Source organism: Saimiri boliviensis, chromosome 5, assembly GCF_048565385.1.
Source record: "Saimiri boliviensis isolate mSaiBol1 chromosome 5, mSaiBol1.pri, whole genome shotgun sequence".
NCBI classification, from domain to species: domain Eukaryota; kingdom Metazoa; phylum Chordata; class Mammalia; order Primates; family Cebidae; genus Saimiri; species Saimiri boliviensis.
In genome coordinates, this window is record NC_133453.1 from 26,778,479 (window position 1) to 26,797,102 (window position 18,624).

General features: G+C 35.9%; 1 protein-coding gene and 1 pseudogene across 3 annotated transcripts in view; one reads left to right on the forward strand and one right to left on the reverse strand.

Moving 5' to 3' along the window:
* LOC101047868 (sperm-associated antigen 16 protein) overlaps positions 1 to 18,624 on the reverse strand; it is an 832,481-nt gene that overhangs the window by 119,738 nt on the left and 694,119 nt on the right. The window contains exon 7 of one of the 3 annotated variants that reach the window (XM_074399066.1): positions 985 to 18,579. The exons of the other annotated variants lie outside the window; for them this stretch is intronic. Coding sequence (XP_074255167.1) covers positions 18,551 to 18,579 — 29 coding nt within the window. The 3' untranslated portion in view covers positions 985 to 18,550. Of the gene's footprint in view, positions 1 to 984; positions 18,580 to 18,624 lie in introns of those variants that run through there. 3 annotated transcript variants of the gene reach the window in all.
* LOC120364334 (large ribosomal subunit protein uL18-like) lies at positions 11,106 to 11,923 on the forward strand (annotated as a pseudogene).

Here is an 18,624-nt window from a genome sequence, read left to right on the forward strand (position 1 = left end):
TGTAATCCCAGCTACTCAGGAGGCTGAGGCAGGACAATCACTTTAACCTGGGAGATGGAGATTGTAGTGACTGAGACCCTGCTACTACACACTAACCTGGTCAATAGAGGGAGACTCCATCTCAAAAACAAACAAAAAAAGAAAACCAACTCAAGATCCATGAAAGACTTAAACATAAGAACTGAAACTGTAGTGCTCCCCTCCCTGTGTCCATGTGTTCTCATTGTTCAACACCCGCCTATGAGCGAGAATATACGGTGTTTGATTTTCTGCTCTTGTGTCAGTTTGCTGAGAATGATGGTTTCCAGGTTCATCCATGTCCCTATAAAGGACGTGAACTCATCGTTTTTGATGGCTGCATAATATTCCATGGTGTATATGTACCACATTTTCCCTATCCAGTCTATCATCGTTGGGCATTTGGGTTGGTTCCAGGTCTTTGCTATTGTAAACAGTGCTGCAATGAACATTCGTGTGCACGTGTCCTTGTAGTAGAATGATTTATAATCCTTTGGATATATACCCAGTAATGGGATTGCTGGGTCAAATGGGATTTCTATTTTTAGGTCCTTGAGGAATCGCCACACTGTCTTCCACAATGGTTGAATTAATTTACATTCCCACCAACAGTGTAAAAGTGTTCCTATTTCTCCACATCCTCTCCAGCATCTGTTGTTTCCCGATTTTTTAATGATCGCCATTCTAACTGGTGTGAGATGGTATCTCAATGTGGTTTTGGGGTCTGTTGGGGGGAAATGGGGGAGGGGCGGGGGGTGGGGAGGTGGGAAGAGATAGCATGGGGAGAAATGACAGATACAGGTGAGGGGACGGAAGGCAGCAAAGCACACTGCCATGTGTGTACCTATGCAACAATCTTGCATGTTCATCACATGTACCCCAAAACCTAAAATGCAATAAAAAAAAAAAAAAAAAAAAAAGAACTGAAACTGTAAAAATACTAGAAAAGAACATAGAAAAGACACTTTAGACATCAATCTTGACAAACATTTCAGGGCTGAGACCCCAAAAGCGCAGAGAACTATAACAAAAATAGACAAATGGGACTATTAAACTGGAGAGCTTCTACATAGCAAGGAAACAATCTGTTGAGTGGAAAGACAATCTGTTGAATGGGAGAAAACATTTGCCAACTATTCATGCAATTAGAGACTAATATCCAAAATATACAAGAAACTCAACTCAACAATTAAAAAATCCTATTAAAAAGTGGGCTGAGGACATGCACAGACATTTATCAAAAAGAAATGATCAACTGGTATATGACAAAATGCTTACTATTGCTAACCATTAGGAAAATGAAAATTAAAACCACAATGAGATATTACTTTACTCCCATTAGAATGGCTCTTACTAAAAATACAAAAAAAATTAATAGATGCTGATGAGGATGTGAGGAGAAGGCAACTCATACGTTGTCGACGGGAATGTAAATTTGTATAACCAATATAGAAGACAGAATATAGATTTCTCAAAAAATCAAAAATAATACTACCATATGATTCAGCAATCCCATTACTGGGTATTTATCTGAAGAAAAAGAAATATGTTTATCAAAGGGATACCTACACTTGCATGTCTTTGGAGCACTGTTTACAATAGCAAAGATATAGAATGGACCTAATTGTCCATTAATGTATAAGTGGATTTTTAAAAATGCAGAATATATACACAGAGGAATACTGTTTGGCCATAAAAAAAGAATAAAATGCAGCAACATGGATGGGACTGGAAGTCATTACGTTAAGTGAAATAAGCCAGACACAGAAAGACAGATGCCATATGTTTTCATTCATATGTGGGAGCTAAAAAAGTTGATCTCATGGTGACAATTATAGAATTACAGATGCCAGAGGCTAGGAAGGGTGGATGTGTGGGATTGCGGGGGTAAACAGAAGTTGATTGGTGGGCACAGTCATACAATTAAATAGAAGAAATAAGCTCCAATATTCAAAAGCACAGCACGGTGATTATAGTTAGCAACAAATGTATTGTATATCAGAGTAGTTAGGAGAGAGAGAGGACTTGAAATGTTACTAACACATGGAAATGATAAATACTTGAGGTGATGGATACTCAAAATAGCCTGACTTGGTCTTACCTATTCTACGTATTTAACAACTACTAAAATACAAATATGTGAAGTATTATGTTTCAATAAAAACACTTTATGCTAAGATTAATAAAAATTGGGCTTCTAAATTTCACACACACTGATTTTTCAAGTACACGAGTCAAATCCATTTCCAAGATGTAATTTTCTATTGATACTGATACTTTCATCAAATTCAACTAATATGAATGTATTCAATTGTAATGATTAGACAGAAAAATCAATATTTTAAGATATTGAGACTCAAAAAATAATTCTGCCTCAAATAGATGAGCAGATGAAAAGTATTGTAATTTCTGAAAGCCCACACCCAATTACGGTCTGATCAAGCTGCACTGGCAGGAAAATTCCACTCTTAGAGGATTGATTCCTTTTAAAGAGATTTAATCTCTTTGGATTCATTTAACTATAGAGCACCACTCTTTAAAATGTGAATATATCAAATATAATAATAAATCTGCAAACTGTCAGCTTATATTTTATTTCATAATGCCATTTCTATAATGGGATACAGAAAGAAATCACTGATAAGTTCTTAAAACAGAAAAGATAAAAGAAATGAAATTGAAAGAGTAATTTTCTACTTTCAAATACTTTCAGTGCTTGTACAGATAGAGTTCAGCAATCATTCAATGTCAACATTTCAGTGGATATAATCAATAGGAAATGGTTTAGAAAGTAACAGGCCATGCATGATTCTGGCATTGCTAAATATGCAAGGAGGAAGGGTAAGTGAGGTTTATATTTTTGATGGTGTAATTATAAGATGTAGTGACTCTTATACCACAATAAGTATGTAAATAAAGCACCTTTTCTGAAGAACTTTATTAATCTCTATATATATCTTTTTAGTCTTAATTCCTAGCTAATTCAGTAAATTTAAAATAATTAGAAAACATTACGGCAGTTATAATTCGAATTAAGAGACAAGGAAGATGAGATTCATAAAAGTGATCCACCATTAGCCTATTATGGGTTAATATTAGCATTAATAATTTCATAGGTCTATCAAAACTTTTTAGTGATTCTAATGTAGTGAGAGAATAGCAGAACAAGTTATCACTGTAATTTTTTATTTTAATTAATTAATTAATTTATGAGACAGCTTCTCACCCTGTTGCCCAGGCCAGAGTGCAGTGGTGCAACTGGCTTACTGTAACCTCTGCCTCCTGGGTTAGAGCAATTCTTATGCCTCAGCCACTCAAGTAGATGGGATTACAGGCATGTGCCACTGCATCCAGCTAGGGTTTTGCCCAGTTGGCCAGGCTGGTCTCTAGTTTTTGGCTTCAAGTGATATTCCTGCCTTGGCCTCACAAAGTGCTGGGATTACAGGTGTGGGCCACCACACCCAGTCTGTTATTTTTTAAAAACATTATTTAGTCATTTATAGCATTATTTGAGGTTTTACAGGGAATTTGGAGAAATAAATGATATAAGTATTCATATAAACGTTTTGGGATCCCTGAAGATTCTGTGTGTGTGCATGTGTGTGTGTATGGGGGGTGAGAACACATAAGATCTACCCTCTTAGCAAACTTTAGGCATACAATACAGTACTCTTAATATAGTAACACTGTTGTACATTAGATCTCCAGAGCTATTCATCTTGCATAAGTGAAACTTTGTATCCCCAGACCAACATCTCCCTTACTCCCTTCACCACTCCCCAGCAACCACCATTCTGCCCTATGCTTCTTGAGTTTAACTATTTTAGGTTCCATATAGAAATAATGTAGTATTCATCTTTCTGTGTCTGGCTTACTTAGCATAATGTCCAGTGATGTACAAAAATTACAGGTATTGATCGACTTACAACCTATGCAACTTACGACCATTCGACTTTATGACCACAATCGCTAGCCACGACTGCTCTGAATCTGGCAGTGCAAACGTTGCCCAGCTGGGCATAGGACAGTGTGGACCAGCTTCCGGCAGCACTACCATCTCTGCGTGCACCATTTCAACTGTTATCCCAGACTCGGTACAGCAATTTGTGTTTTGTGTCTTAGATTTTTTTCATTAAACCCCTCCCAAGATGTCTACCAAGAGGAAATTGTCTTTGCCTACAACTCAGCCTGCAAGAAGGAAAGAAAGGCCATCGATCTCCAAACGAAAATGAAGGTAATTAAGCAGTACGAAGGAGGAAAGAAAGTAAATGTGATCGCACGTATTATGAAGTTATCACACTTGACTGTGTTGATGATTTTGAAAGATAAAGAAAGAATTTGTGAAGCTGTGAAAGGTTCTGCATGTGATCAACAGTTAAAACAAAGCAACGAAGCGGGCCCATCCACGAAATGGAGAAATTGCTATATATTTGGATGGAGGATCAAATTCAAAAACGGACACCAGTAAGTCTTTTTACAGTGCAGATGAAGGTGAGGAGTCTATTTCAGACTCTGAAGGAGCATGCTGGAGAAGATTACAGTCAATAATTTGTAGCAAGCACTAGCTGGTTCCAGAGATTCAAGAAAAGATTCCAAATGCATAGTTTTCGAGTGATTGGAGAAGCAGTGAGTGCGGATGAGGAAGGAGCACATAAGTTTGTTGATAGTCTGGATGAATTAATTACAGATGAGGGATATCTAGCAGAACAGATTTTCAATGTTGATGAAACTGGATTATTTTGGAACGGATGCCAGCACGCACTTATATTCACAAAGAGGCCAAAAGCATGCTGGGATTTAAAGCATTCAAGGATAGGCTAACTCTGCTGCTTGGCGGGAACATCTCAGGGTTTAAATTGAAGCCGTTCTTAATTTATCACTCAGACAACCTGCGTGTGTTCAAGAATGTTAACAAGCACACACTGCCCGTCTACTTTTGTTCTCAACATAAAGCATGGATGACACAAGGATTGTTTGAAGACTGGTTTATGAACTGTTTTATTCCTCAAGTTCGAGAATATTGTTTGGAGAAAGATATTCCTTTCAAGATTTTATTGCTACTCGATAATGCGCCTGGACACCCACCACATCTAGGCGATCTCTATCCAGATGTAAAATTTGTTTTTCTTCCGCCAAACACGACTCCATTCATCCAGCCTATGGACCAAGGTTTGACTGCTACATTAAAGGCCAACTATCTCTGAACCACCTTCGCTCAAGCAATATCCACTATAGATGCTGACTCAGAACTAACATTGCGAGATTTTTGGAAACACTACAGCATTTTGATGTGTATCAAGAACATCGCTACCGCCTGGGAGGCTGTGACGACAAAGTGCATGAATGGCATCTGGAAAAATTGTGTTCAGCGCTATGTTAATGATTTTGACGGATTTGACAGTGAACATGAACTTGAAACGATTCGGGAAAAACTAGTAAAACTCGCTAAAGACCTTTCTTCGGAGTGTGAAATGGAAGATGTCGAAGAGTTGCTAGACAAAGAATCTGGAGAACTTACAAATGAAGAGCTAATCGAACTGGAAGAAGAAAGAGTGGCGGAAGAAGAAGAGGAGGAGCCAGAAAGAAAGTTCACCACTAAGGGATTATCAGACAGTTTATCTTTACTGAATAAACTTCTTATACATTTCGAAGCAATGGACCCAAACATCGAACGATTTGTAAGGATTGAACGGATGGCGCACGATGTGTTTCATTCACATCATGAAAGATATGAAGAAAAAACGAAACATACAATTCAGACAAACCTCACCATGTTTATGAAAAAACCAACTCCGATAACCCCAACTGCTGCTTCAGATGATGACATCAACAATCCGCAGCCAAGCACCAGTGGCCAATAAAATGTTTCATACATGTTTATATATTTTGATATGTTTTGCAATTGGGAAAATGTTTTCTATGGTGTTTTTTACACCTGTATTTTGTATTTTTGTATGCACCTGTATTTTGTAATTTTGTATGTTTTGCAAATATTAAACCAGTTGTACTGGTAATGCAGTGTTTTACTTAAACCTGACAAATGTAAAAATAAGAAACAAAATGGTGTAGAGATGATACAAATGGCATAAAATGAACAAAGAAAATTATGATATATAACAATAAAGAAAGAATGATAAAACATAACTTAAAGATTTTTATAACATCATTTCACAGTACTGTACATATGACCTACTCAACTTATGACCAAATCGTGTTATGACTGGCTGTCAGAACCAATCGTGGTCGTAAGTCGAGCACTAGCTGTAACTCAAAATGGAGTAAGACTTCCACATATTTCCAGAACTCATGAAACTACTAGAAGAAAACATAAGGAAAAAGCTAATTAACATTGGTTTGGACAATGACATTTTGTCTATGACCCTGAATGCACAGGCATCAAAAGCAAAAATAGGCAAGTGGGATTCCATCAAACTAAAAAGTGTCTGCTTTTTAGCAGTTTTATTTATTTTTCATTGTTTATTTTTTGAGATGGTGTCTCGCACTGTCACCTGGGCTGGAGTGCAGTGACAGGATCTTGGCTCACTGCAATCTCTGCCTCACGGGTTCAGGCGATTCTCCTGCCTCAGCCTCCGCTGTAGTTGAGATTACAGCCTCCCACTACCATGCCCAGCTAATTTTTTGTATTTTTAGTAGAGATGGGTTTTCACCATGTTGGCCAGGTTGGTCTTGAACTCCTGACCTCATGATTCGCCCACCTCGGCTTCCCAAAGTGCTAGGATTACAGGTGTGAGCCACTGCACCCAGCCAGCAATTTTAGTAGTTTAGTAGTTGTTAGTAGTTTTTCATCTGCACAGCAAATGAAACAACAGAATGAAAGAGAAACTTATGGATTGGGAAAAAATGTTTGCAAGCCATATGTCTGATAAAGGCTTAATATCCAAATATGTAAGAAACTGTTACAACTCAATAGTTAAAAAAGGCCGGACGTGGTGACTCACACCTGCAATCCCAGCACTTTGAGAGGCCGAGGAGGGTGGATCATGAAGTCAGGAGATCAAGGCCATCCTGGCTAACATGGTGAAACCTGTCTCTACTAAAAATACAAAAATTTAGCTGGGCATCGTGGCAGGATCCTGTAGTCCCAGCTACTTGGGGGTTGAGGCAGGAGAATTGCTTGAACCCAGGAGATGTAGATTGCAGTGAGCTGAGATTTCGCCACTGCACTCCAGCCCGGGTAACAGAGAGAGACTCTGTCTCAAACTAAAATGAAAAGTTTAAAAAAAAAAAAAAAAAAGAAAACCTCAAATAATCTAATTAAACAATGAACAACAGAACTGAGTAGACATTTTTTCAAGGAAGGCATACAAATAGCCAACAGGTATATGAAAAGGTGCTATCATCGCTAATCATCAGGGAAATGCAACTGAAAACCACAATGAGATATCATTTTCCACCTGTTAAATTGTCTGTGGTCAAAAAAAAATAAAAGATACATGTTGGCAGAATATGAGGAAAGAGAATCTTTGTACACAGTGGGAGAGTACATTGGTACAGCCATTATGGAAAACAGAATGGAGGTGCCTCAAAAAATTAAAAATAAATCTATAATAGAGCCAATAATCTTACTTTTTGGGATATATCCAAAGAAAGGAAATCAGTATGTTAAAGAGACATTTGCACTTCCATGTTGATTGCAGTCCTACTATTCATCATAGCTAAGACATGAAATCAGCCTAAGCATCCATCAGTGGATGAATGGATAAAGAAAATGTGGTTATACACAAATGTGCATGCACACACACAGAACATTATTCACCCTTAAAAACGAGTTTATTGGATAAAAGATAATTTGGTAATGACATCTGACTAGACTGGAAAAACTAAAAGCCTTTCATATGCAGTATTATGTAAGTTGAAAATCAATCATTTTCAACTTACATAATATTTAGCTGGACTTTTAACTTTCTGCATCTATAGATCTCAACAGAGCACGATGCAAAGACCTCCGAATGAATATACACTTTTTCTTTTTAGTAGACAAAAGGAGCAGAATGCTTCTGAGAGTCTCCTACCTGAGGCTCTTTGATAAGTGCTATGGAGATAGAGAAACACGAGACAGATGCACCACCAGCAGGGTATATATTATAACATTAATGCTCAGCCTAGTAGTTAGAATCAATAACCAAAAACAGAAAAATCATATAAGTTAGTGCTAGATGCTATGTATAGATCTCAGTGTTCTGGAAGGTCAAGGAAGAAAGAAGCCAAACTAAAGGAGGACTTAAAGGGATGAGATAAGCTGGGTTTTGGAGAACTGATACAACTTATGAAGACAAAGAGGAAAAGGAAGAGCAATATGACATGATGAAATAATCAGGCCTTATTAGTGACCTAGAAGAGAATCTTTCTGTTTTTTCTCATGAAGCAGTCTCTTTCCGAGGATATTCACTACAAGATATTCCCTTACCCCCCAAAAGAGGGGTGCTATATAAGGATATGAGCTATTCATCAAATCTCTATTTAAGAACGTACAGTGCTTATTTCTAAATGTTATCCGGAAGGCTCCTAACTGAAAAGCTTGCAAATCAATAGGATAAGTTTTGATTATTATTAATTAGTGTTTTCATGACAACATCTGAATGAATGCTTCCATTATGTTTTATTTAATAAATTACTGATTTCATTGCTCCTTTTATTCACTGGCAATTTAAAGAAGTTTAAAATGTTAATTTCTTGTGTTTTTCTAAAGGTTAAATTGAAAGTGCTATTGTACAAATAAGCAGAACTGGAACTATCACAGATGAGAAAGGAACTGGCTAAATATCCTCATCCTTAGTGCTGCAGTGTTAGATGTGTACTTAAAGCAATTTGCTCATTAAACAGAAACTATTAGAGCAGCAAAAATTCTGCCAATATCAGCAGAAAGCATTAGTTTGGAATACAATCCTTCTTCTCAATTTTGGCTAATGTGGCAAGCTTTTTATTTTTTATTTTTTGTAAAGCTAATTCTACAGTTTTAAAAAGTGGTTTAGAGTATTATCTCCAGAGTGTGTCTTACTCCTCAACTTAATGTATCTTTCTGTTTCCACATTTGTAACTCAGGGGTAAAAATAGCATCAAACTTACAGGCTTTGTGGCAATTAAAGGAGTTAAGCTATGTAATGTATTTAGAAATATCTAAAGTATTTAAAGGAGTGCAAATATGTGAAGTGTTATACAGTGCTAATATGGGGGCATGTATTTAACACCCTATAAGTATTTGCTATTATTTTTGTGGTTGTTGTTGCTGCTGTCATTATTAAACAACAAATTAACAAGAAGAGACTAAAGTCTTTACCCTTTTAAGAAGACTGGTTCACACATGTTATTATGATAATAATTCAGGCAAGATAAACAAATTACCCAGGCAGTAAACCTGTGTACAATCAATTTACTGACAGAAGACTGGTGGTCCCTGCAATTATTAATTATTAATAATTGCCACAGTTACATACTTTTATGCATTTGCTAGGCTGTATCTTTTCTTATATATATAATTTTTTAGAGTATTGGTTGCTGTCACCTATGCATCTCATGCTGACTCAGTATCGGAGTTAGGTAGAAGCTCCTGTCAATTTTTCATCTGAACCTGCTGTGATCCTTTTTGTCTTTTCTCAGCAAACCTGTCAGTCCAAGGTAAAGGCTTCTTCCACCTATTTAGAAAATCCATTCTGCTACCATACATAATATGTCAAGTTTAAGAAACCTACATAGTGTCTCACAGTTTGGGGCTGGATATTATAAGACTTGAAATCTGGCTTCAGCACTTGTTGCTAATTACTTCACATATCCTAAGTTAGCCATTTAAATTGACCTCACATCTGGCTTTTGTATATTGAGGAGATATACTACAAGGTTTCTGTGGTCTTTTCTGCTCGAAAATTTTCATTCTAAGATTGTGGAAAAACTAATTAAAACACTAAAAAACAGTGTCTCTTGAAATTCTTAGTCAAAATGAAGAAGAATATATCTGGAAAACGATGTCCTGTTAGAATACGTAGCCAGGGTCACTAGAAAATCATGCAATTCTCAGTTAAAACTTCCTCTGTGTTTAGTAGAAATACAATTGACTAAACACAGATGTGTTATACAAAAAATTAATATTAATCGTAGGAAATACCGAAATGACAGATTTGAATCAGGGACAAAATCCACTGGTGTTTATCAGTGTTATTAAATATTTCTCATTATTAGATTTATCATGACCATAGTAAAGTATCATTTTCTTTTTTCTTTTTTTCTGATATTTTCTTCATCAATTTTATTATAATGGATTCAATCTATATCATTTATAATTTATGTTTAATGTATGCTATTTTTACATTTCTAAATGTTTTAAAATGTGCTTTACTCTTAATAGTGTTAACGTATAATTGATCTGTGATAAAATATACATATGTAAAGTGTAAAGTTCAATGTTTTAACATGGTATATACGTCTGAAGCCTTTATCACAATCAAGATAGTAAACATATCCATCACCTCTGAAAGTTTCTTTGTTCTCCTTTATAATGAGAAATTAGAACATACTGCAGTCTCCTCTACAGGAAGCCACTGATGTGCTTTCAGTTATATAGATTACTTTGTTTTTTTGTTTTTTTTCAGTTCTATATAAATGGCATCACACCATATGGACTGTTTTTTGACTAGCTTTTTAAACTGTTTTTTTCTAAATCAGTACAATTATTTCTAGATTCATCCATGCTGTGTTTATCAGTAATTACATTTTATTGTATGGACATTCCACAATTTGGATGATGGTCATTTATTTCTAGTTTTTGACTATTGAATATAAAGATTCTACAACTATTTGGGTACAAGTTTTTGTATGGACATACGATTTTGTTTCTCTTAGGAGTATAATGGCTATATGGTGAATATGTATTTAAGTTTCTAAAAAACTGTCAAGCTATTTTCCAAACAGGTAGGCGTCATGCCATTTTACATTCCCACCAGGAGTGTGTGACAGTTCCCATTCCTCCCTGTCATCAACTTTATCAGGAACCACTTGCCCCCCTTTTCCCTGCCTAGCACTGCTGGGCCTAGAGGTCTCTGCCAAGCTGTGGATGTGGGCATTTGCTCTGCAGGATGGGGTTTGTTCAAGTTGTTAAGAATAAGGCCTACTTTAAGAGATAGCAAGTGAAATTTAGAAGACAACAGGAGGATAAAATGATTACTATGCTGAGAAACCCTTGGTGATACAGGATGAAACTAAATAGGAAACACCCAAATACAGGATGATAGTGTAACAAACAGAGATTCCATTTGTCAGATTGCTTACCCTGGTGTAGAAGGCAATGTGATAGTCTTCAGAGCATATGCATACAAACTGCCAAAATATGTTGTGAAGGTTGATCTGACAAATTACGCTGCAGTGTACTGTACCTGCCTGCTGCTGGACCACAGGCTTCTTAGTAGGTTTGTTACGGACAAGACCTATGAAGGCCAAGTGGAGTGACTGGAGATGAAGGCCTTGCCAGAACCACCACTGGCAATAAAGTTTTTGGCTCTCTGAAAGGAGCTGTTAATGGAGGTTTGTCTATCCCTCACAGTACAAATAAGTCCCTGGCTATAATTCTGAAAGCAAGGAATTTAATGCAGAAGTATACTGGAAGCACATTATGGGCTAGATTGTAGACTATATGTGCTACTAAATGGAGGAAGATGAAAATGCTTAAAAGAAACAGTTCTCTCAATACATAAAGAACAGCAACTCCAGAAATGGAGGAGATGCAAAGAAAGCTCATGCTGATATATGAGAGAATCCAGTCTATTAAAAGGCACCCAAGAAAGAAGTTAAAAAGAGGTAGAACCATCCCAAAATGTCACTTGCTCAGAAGAAAGATCAGGTAGCTCAAAAGAAGGCAAGCTTCCTCAGACATCAGGAATGGGCTGCTGAGAGCTAAACCAAACAATTTTATATGAAGATTTTTTAGAAAGACGATAAACAACAACAACAACAACAACAACAAAACAAGAGTTGCCCATATGTTTTTGTGTCTGTTTCTGGAATCTCTACTGTTTCTTTGACCAAGTTATTTCCTTATGTCAATCCAGTACAGTCTTGATTATTGTAGCATCATAATAAACTTTGAGAGCAGATAGTTTTACTACTCCAACTTTGCTCTTTTTCAAAGTTGTTTTAGTGATTCTACACTTTTTTTAATTTTCATATTAGTTTTAAAATCAGCTTGAAAATGTCTTCAATTAAGTCCGCTAGGATTTGAACTGCCATTGTATTTAATCTATAGATAAGTTTGGGGAGAACTGACATCTTAATCATTTTGTGTTTTCTGTTGATGAACAAGTAAGTATACCTCTCTATTTATTAATGTCTTCTTCATTTTTTCTGCATTTTTTTTTTTTAGTTTGCATGGTGAATTACATTGCCTTATTTCAAATATTAAACCAACATTGCATTACTGACATGATCTCTATTCAATCATGATTTCTGTCCTGGTATGTATACTTTCCTTTATGCTTTAAGTTCTGAGATACATGTGCAGAACATGCAGGTTTGTTGCATAGGTATGTATATGCCATGGTGGTTTGCCGCACCTATCAACCCATCATCTGCATTAAGTATTTCTCCTAATGCTATCCCTTCCCTAGTCCCCCACCCCCTGATAGGCCCTAGTGCATAATGTTCCCCTCCCTGTGTCCATGTTCAACTCTCACTATCAGTGAGAAGATACAATGTTTGGTTTTCTGTTCTTGTGTTAATTTGCTGAGAATGATGGTTTCCAGCTTCATCCATGACCCTGCAAAGGACACGAACTTTATTCAGTTTCTTTTTTATGGCTGCATACTATTCCATGGTATATATATGCCACATTTTCTTTATCCAGTCTATCATTGATGGCCATTTGGATTGGTTCCAAGTCTTTGCTATTGTGAACAGTGCTGCAGTAAACATATGTGTGCATGTGTCTTTATAGTAGACTGATTTATAATCTTTGGGTATATACCCAGTAATGGGATAGCTGGGTCAAATGGTATTTCTGATTATAGATTCTTGAGGAATTGCCACACTGTCTTCCACAAGGGTCGAACTAATTTACATTCCCACCAACGGTGTAAAAATGTTCCTGTTTCTCCACATTCTCTCCAGCATCTGTTGTTTCCTGATTTTTATGATCGCCATTCTAACTGGTGTGAGATGGTATCTCATTATGGTTTTGATTTCCTTTTCTCTAATGGCTAGTAATGATGAGCTTTTTTTCAGGTTTTTTGGTCACAAAAATGTTTTCTTTTGAGAAGCATATGTTCATATACTTCTCCCACTTTTTAATATTTTTTTTCTTGTAAATTTGTTTAAGTTCCTTATAGATTCTGGATATTAGCCCTTTGTCAGAAGGCTAGATTGCAAAAATTTTCTCCCATTCTGTAGGTTGCCTGTTGACTGTTATGATAGTTTCTTTTGCCATGCAGAAGCTCTTTAGTTTAATTAGATCCCATTTGTCAATTTTGGCTTTTGTTGCAATTGCTTTTGGTGTTTTAGTCATGAAGTTTTTGCCCATGCCTATGTCCTGAATTGTACTGCTTAGGTTTTCTTCAGGTGTTTTTTTTTTGTTTTGATTTTTTATAATTTTAGGTCTTATATTTAATTCTTCAATCCATTTTGAGTTAATTTTTTTATAAGGTGTAAGGAAAGGGTCCAGTTTCAGTTTTCTGCATATGGCTAGCCAGTTTTCTCAATACCATTTATTAAATAGGAAATCCTTTCCCCATTGCTTGTTTTTGTCAGGTTTGTCAAAAATCAGATTGTTGTAGATGTCTGGCATTACCTCTGAGTCCTCTGTTCTGTTTTATTCATCTATATATCTGTTTTGGTACTGGAACCATGCTGTTTTGGTTACTGTAGCCTTGCAGTATAGTTTGAAGTCAGGTAGTGTTATACCTCCAGCTTTGCCCTTTTTGCTTAGGATTGTCTTGGCTATGTGAGCTCTTTTTTGGTTTCATATGAAATTTAAAGTTGTTTTTTTTTTTTTTCTAATTCTGTGAAGAAAGTCATTGGTAGCTTGTTGTATATAGCACTGAATCTATAAATTACTTTGGGCAGTATGGCCATTTTCATGATATTGATTCTTCCTATCCATGAGCATGGAATGTTTTTCCATTTGTTTGTGTCTTCTCTTATTTTATTGAGCAGTGGTTTATAGTTCTCCTTGAAGAGGTCCTTTAAATCCTTCTAAGTTGTATTCCTAGGTATTTTATTCTCTTTGTAGCAATTGTGATGGGGAGTTCACTCAAGATTTGGCTCTCTGTTTCCATATTATTAGTGTATAGGAATGCTTGTGATTTTTGCACACTGATTCTGTGTCCTGAGACTTTGCTGAACTGGCTTATCAGCTTAAGGAGATTCTGGGCTGAGATTATGGGATTTTCTAAATATGCAATCATTTCATCTGCAAACAGAGACAATTTGATTTCCTCTCTTCCTATTTGAATATGCTTTATTTCTTTTTCTTGCCTGATTGCCCTGGCCAGAACTTCCAATACTATGTTGAATAGGAGTGGTGAGAGAGGACATCCTTGTCTACTGCCAATTTTCAAAGGGAATGCTTCCAGCTTTTACCTATTCAGTATGATATTGGCTGTGGGTTTGTCATAAATAGCTCTTATTATTCTGAGATACATTTCATCAGTACCTACTTTACTGAGGGCTTTTAGCATGAAGGGGTGTTAAATTTTGTTGAAGGCCTTTTCTGCATCTATTGAGATCATCATGTGGTTTTTGTCATTGGTTCTGTTTATGTGATAGATTATATTTATTGATTTGTGTATGTTGAACCAGCCTTGCATTCCAGGGATTAAGCTGACTTGATCATGGTGGACAAACTTTTTAATGTGCTGCTAGATTTGGTTTACCAGTATTTTATTGAGTTTTTTGCATCAATGCTTATCAAACATACTGGCCTGAAACTTTCCTTTTTTTGTTGTATCTCTGCCAGGTTGTGGTATCAGGATGATGCTGGCCTCATAAAATGAGTTAGGGAGGAGTCCCTCTTTTTCTATTGTTTGGAATAGTTTCAGAAGGAATGGTACTAGCTCCTCTTAGTACCTCTGGCAGAATTTGGCTGTGAATCCATCTGGTCCTGGGATTTTTTTTTTTTTTTTTTCAGTTGGTAGACTATTAATTACTGCCTCAATTCAGAACTTGTTATTGGTCTATTCAGGGATTCAACTTCTTCCTGGTTTAGTCCTGTGAGGGTGTATGTGTCCAGGAATTGATCCATTTCTTCTAAATTTTCTAGTTTATTTGCACAGAGGTATTTATAATATTCTCTGGTGATAGTTTGTATCTCTGTGGGATCAGTGTTGATATTCCCTTTACAAATTTTTATTGTGCTTATTCGATTGTTCTCTATTTTCTTCTTTATTAGTCTGGCTAGCAGTCTATTTTGTTGATCTTTTCAAAAAAATCAGCTCCTGGGTTCATTAATTTTTTGAAGGGTTTTTTTTTCTCTATTTCCTTCAATTCTGCTCTGGTATTAGTTATTTCTGTTCTGCTAGCTTTTGAATTTGTTGGCTCTTGCTTCTCTAGTTCTTTTAATTGTGATGTTAGAGTGTCAATTTTAGATCTTTCCTGCTTTCTCCTGTGGGTATTTAGTGCTATCAATTTCCGTCTAAACACTGCTTTAGCTGTGACCCAGAGATTCTAGTACATTGTGTCTTTGTTCTCACTAGTTTCAAAGAACATCTTTATTCCCTGCCTTAGTTTTGTTATCTACCCTGTAGTCATTCAGGAGCAGGTTGTTCAGTTTCCATGTAGTTGTGTGATTTTGCATGAGTTTCTTAATCCTGAGTTCTCATTTGATTGCCCTGTGGTCTCAGAGACTGTTTGTTATGATTTCAGTTCTTTTGCATTTGTGAGGAGTGTTTTACTTCCAATTATGTGGCCAATTTTAGAGTAAGTGAGATGTGGTGCTGAGAAGAATGTATATTTTGTTTATTTGGGATGGAGAGTTCTGTAGATGTCTATTAGGTCTACTTGGTCCAGAGATGAGTTCAAGTCCTGAATATCTTTGTTAATTTTCTGTCTTGCTGATCAGTCTAATATTGACAGTGGGGTGTTAAAATCTCCCCCAATTATTGTATGAGAGTCTAAGTCTCTTTGTAGGTCATTAAGAACTTGCTTTATGAATATGGGTGCTCCTGTATTGAGTGCATATATATTTAGGACAGTTGGTTCTTCTTGTTGCATTGTTTCCTTTGCATTATGTAATGTTCTTCTTTGTCTTTTTTGATCTTTGTTGGATTAAAGTATGTTTTATCAGAGACTAGGATTTTTTTTTCCTTTCTATTTACTTGGTAAGTATTCCTTCGTCCTTTTGAGCCTATGTGTGCCTTTGCATGTGAGATGGAGCTCCTGAACACAGCACACTGATGGGTCTTGACTCTTTATCCAGTTTGCCAGTCTTTGTCTTTTAATTGGGGCATTTAGACCATTTACATTTAAGGTTCATATTGTTATATGTGAATTTGATCCTGTCATTATGATGCTAGTTATTTTGCCCATTAGTTGATGCACTTTCTTCATAGTGTCGATGGTCTTTCAAATTTGGTATGTTTTTCCAGTAGCTGGTACTGGTTTTTTCCTTTCTATATTTAGTGTTTCCTTCAGGAATTCTTGTAAGACAGTCCTGGTGGTGACAAAATCCCTCAGTATTTGCTTGTCTGTAAAAGATTTTATTTCTTCTTCACTTATGAAGCTTAGTTTGGCTGGATATAACATTCTGGATTGAAAATTCTTTCTTTAAGAATGTTGAATATTGGGCCCCACTGTCTTCTGGCTTGTAGGTTGTACATTCTTTAAGAATGTTGAATATTGGAACCCACTGTAGATCTCAATCTGCAGAGAGATTGAGATCCTTGTACTTCACTGCCTAGTGTTTAGTGTTTTTTAAAAAATACTTGTTTCATACATTCTGTTGGTTTTTGTTGTTGCTTGTTATTGTTTTAGGCAGGAAGGTACATCTAATTACTGTTCCTCTAACTTAGAAGCAGAAGTCAAATACCATGTTCAAAATAAGAAATCTACAGTGGTGTTTAAAAGATGACATAGGAAAAGTGGTGCATGAATGACTTGCTTGCAGAAATGTCTGTAATCACAGTTCCACATTTAAGTTAAAATGTAGTAGTAGTTTTTCATTATTCTGAGAATTTTGTTTGCTGAAGTTTCAAATGCAGGTATAAAAAAAATTCTTTTAGGTTGAAAGATAAACATTAAGAAAATAAATTATTCCATTTGAAAGTGGGATTTGTGTGCATTCACCATAGCATAATCCAAAATCAAAAATGAGCTTTAAAGGGAATAATTGAAAGTTGAAGGCTATCAACTTTGTCCCTCATATTTTCTCTTTTTATTTACCAGAAAATAAGTTTTTTTCTATAAAATGGTACTTCTTAGGAAAATACCCAGACCCATAAGACATTTAGTTGGACTCTTCATAGAAGGAGTATATCAGTCCTACAGTAGCTCAAATATACTATTGATGATACAGTTCCTCCACCGAGACAAAACAAAGTTAGTAATCTTTCATACCTTATACCATATTAAAAAGAAAAATTGGTAAAGATAAATTATAATTGTAAAGGCTATATAGATAGAAGTGGCACAGATATGATACTCTGAAAGGAAAACAATAAGTACTTATAATTTTAATGAAATGTTGTCAATTTGTAGCACTGTGTATTAAGATCACAAATTTCCTTATAAGAAATTATTCTCACTGATTTTCCACTGAATAAAATAGATACTTGAGATAGATTGAGAATCACATATATAGTTAAAACCCTTCCAAGTTCAACCTCTAGGTCTGTTAAGCTCAATGACATTCATATAAAACAGACTCCTGCTATTCCTTTTTTTTTTTTTTTTTTTTTTTTTTTTTTTGGTCTCCTACAGTTTCTCTCTCTCTCTCTCTCTTTCTCTTTTTTTCTAAGATGTAGTTTTGCTCTTGCCACCCAGGCTGGAGTGCAGTGGTGCAATCTCAGCTCACTGAAATCTCTGCCTCCCGGATTCAAGTGATTCTGCTGCCTCAGCCTCCTGAGTAGCTGGGATTACAGGCCCACACCCAGCTAATTTTTGTATTTTTAGTAGAAACAGGGTTTTGCCATGTTGGCCAGGCTGGTCTTGAACACCTGACCTCAGGTGATACACCCATCTTGGCCTCCCAAAATGCTGGGGTTAGAGGTGTGAGCCACCACACGTGGCCGGTTTCTTTTTAATAAGGTTTCAATACCTTGTTTGAAGTCATCATTTTCTTTTAACTTATTAGGAGATTAGAAATAACTTTCCAACAAACTTCTAAATTTATGAACTTTTACATAACCTAATTATTAAAATGGATATAGATATGAAAAAAATTTGCTATCACATAAGATACTTTATATATACATTCGGAAAATGTAAAAAATACAGTTATTTTTGCCCGAATAAAAATAAGGCTAAAAAATTCTTTTTTTTTTTTTTTTTATCCCCATGACTTACTTTGGAAAACTTCCTGATTTCCTATGTCCCACAGTCTTCACTGTTGAAAAAATAATGCAGTTTGGCCTGTAACATGGATACCAACCAGTCATCAGTTTTAGAAAAAACAAA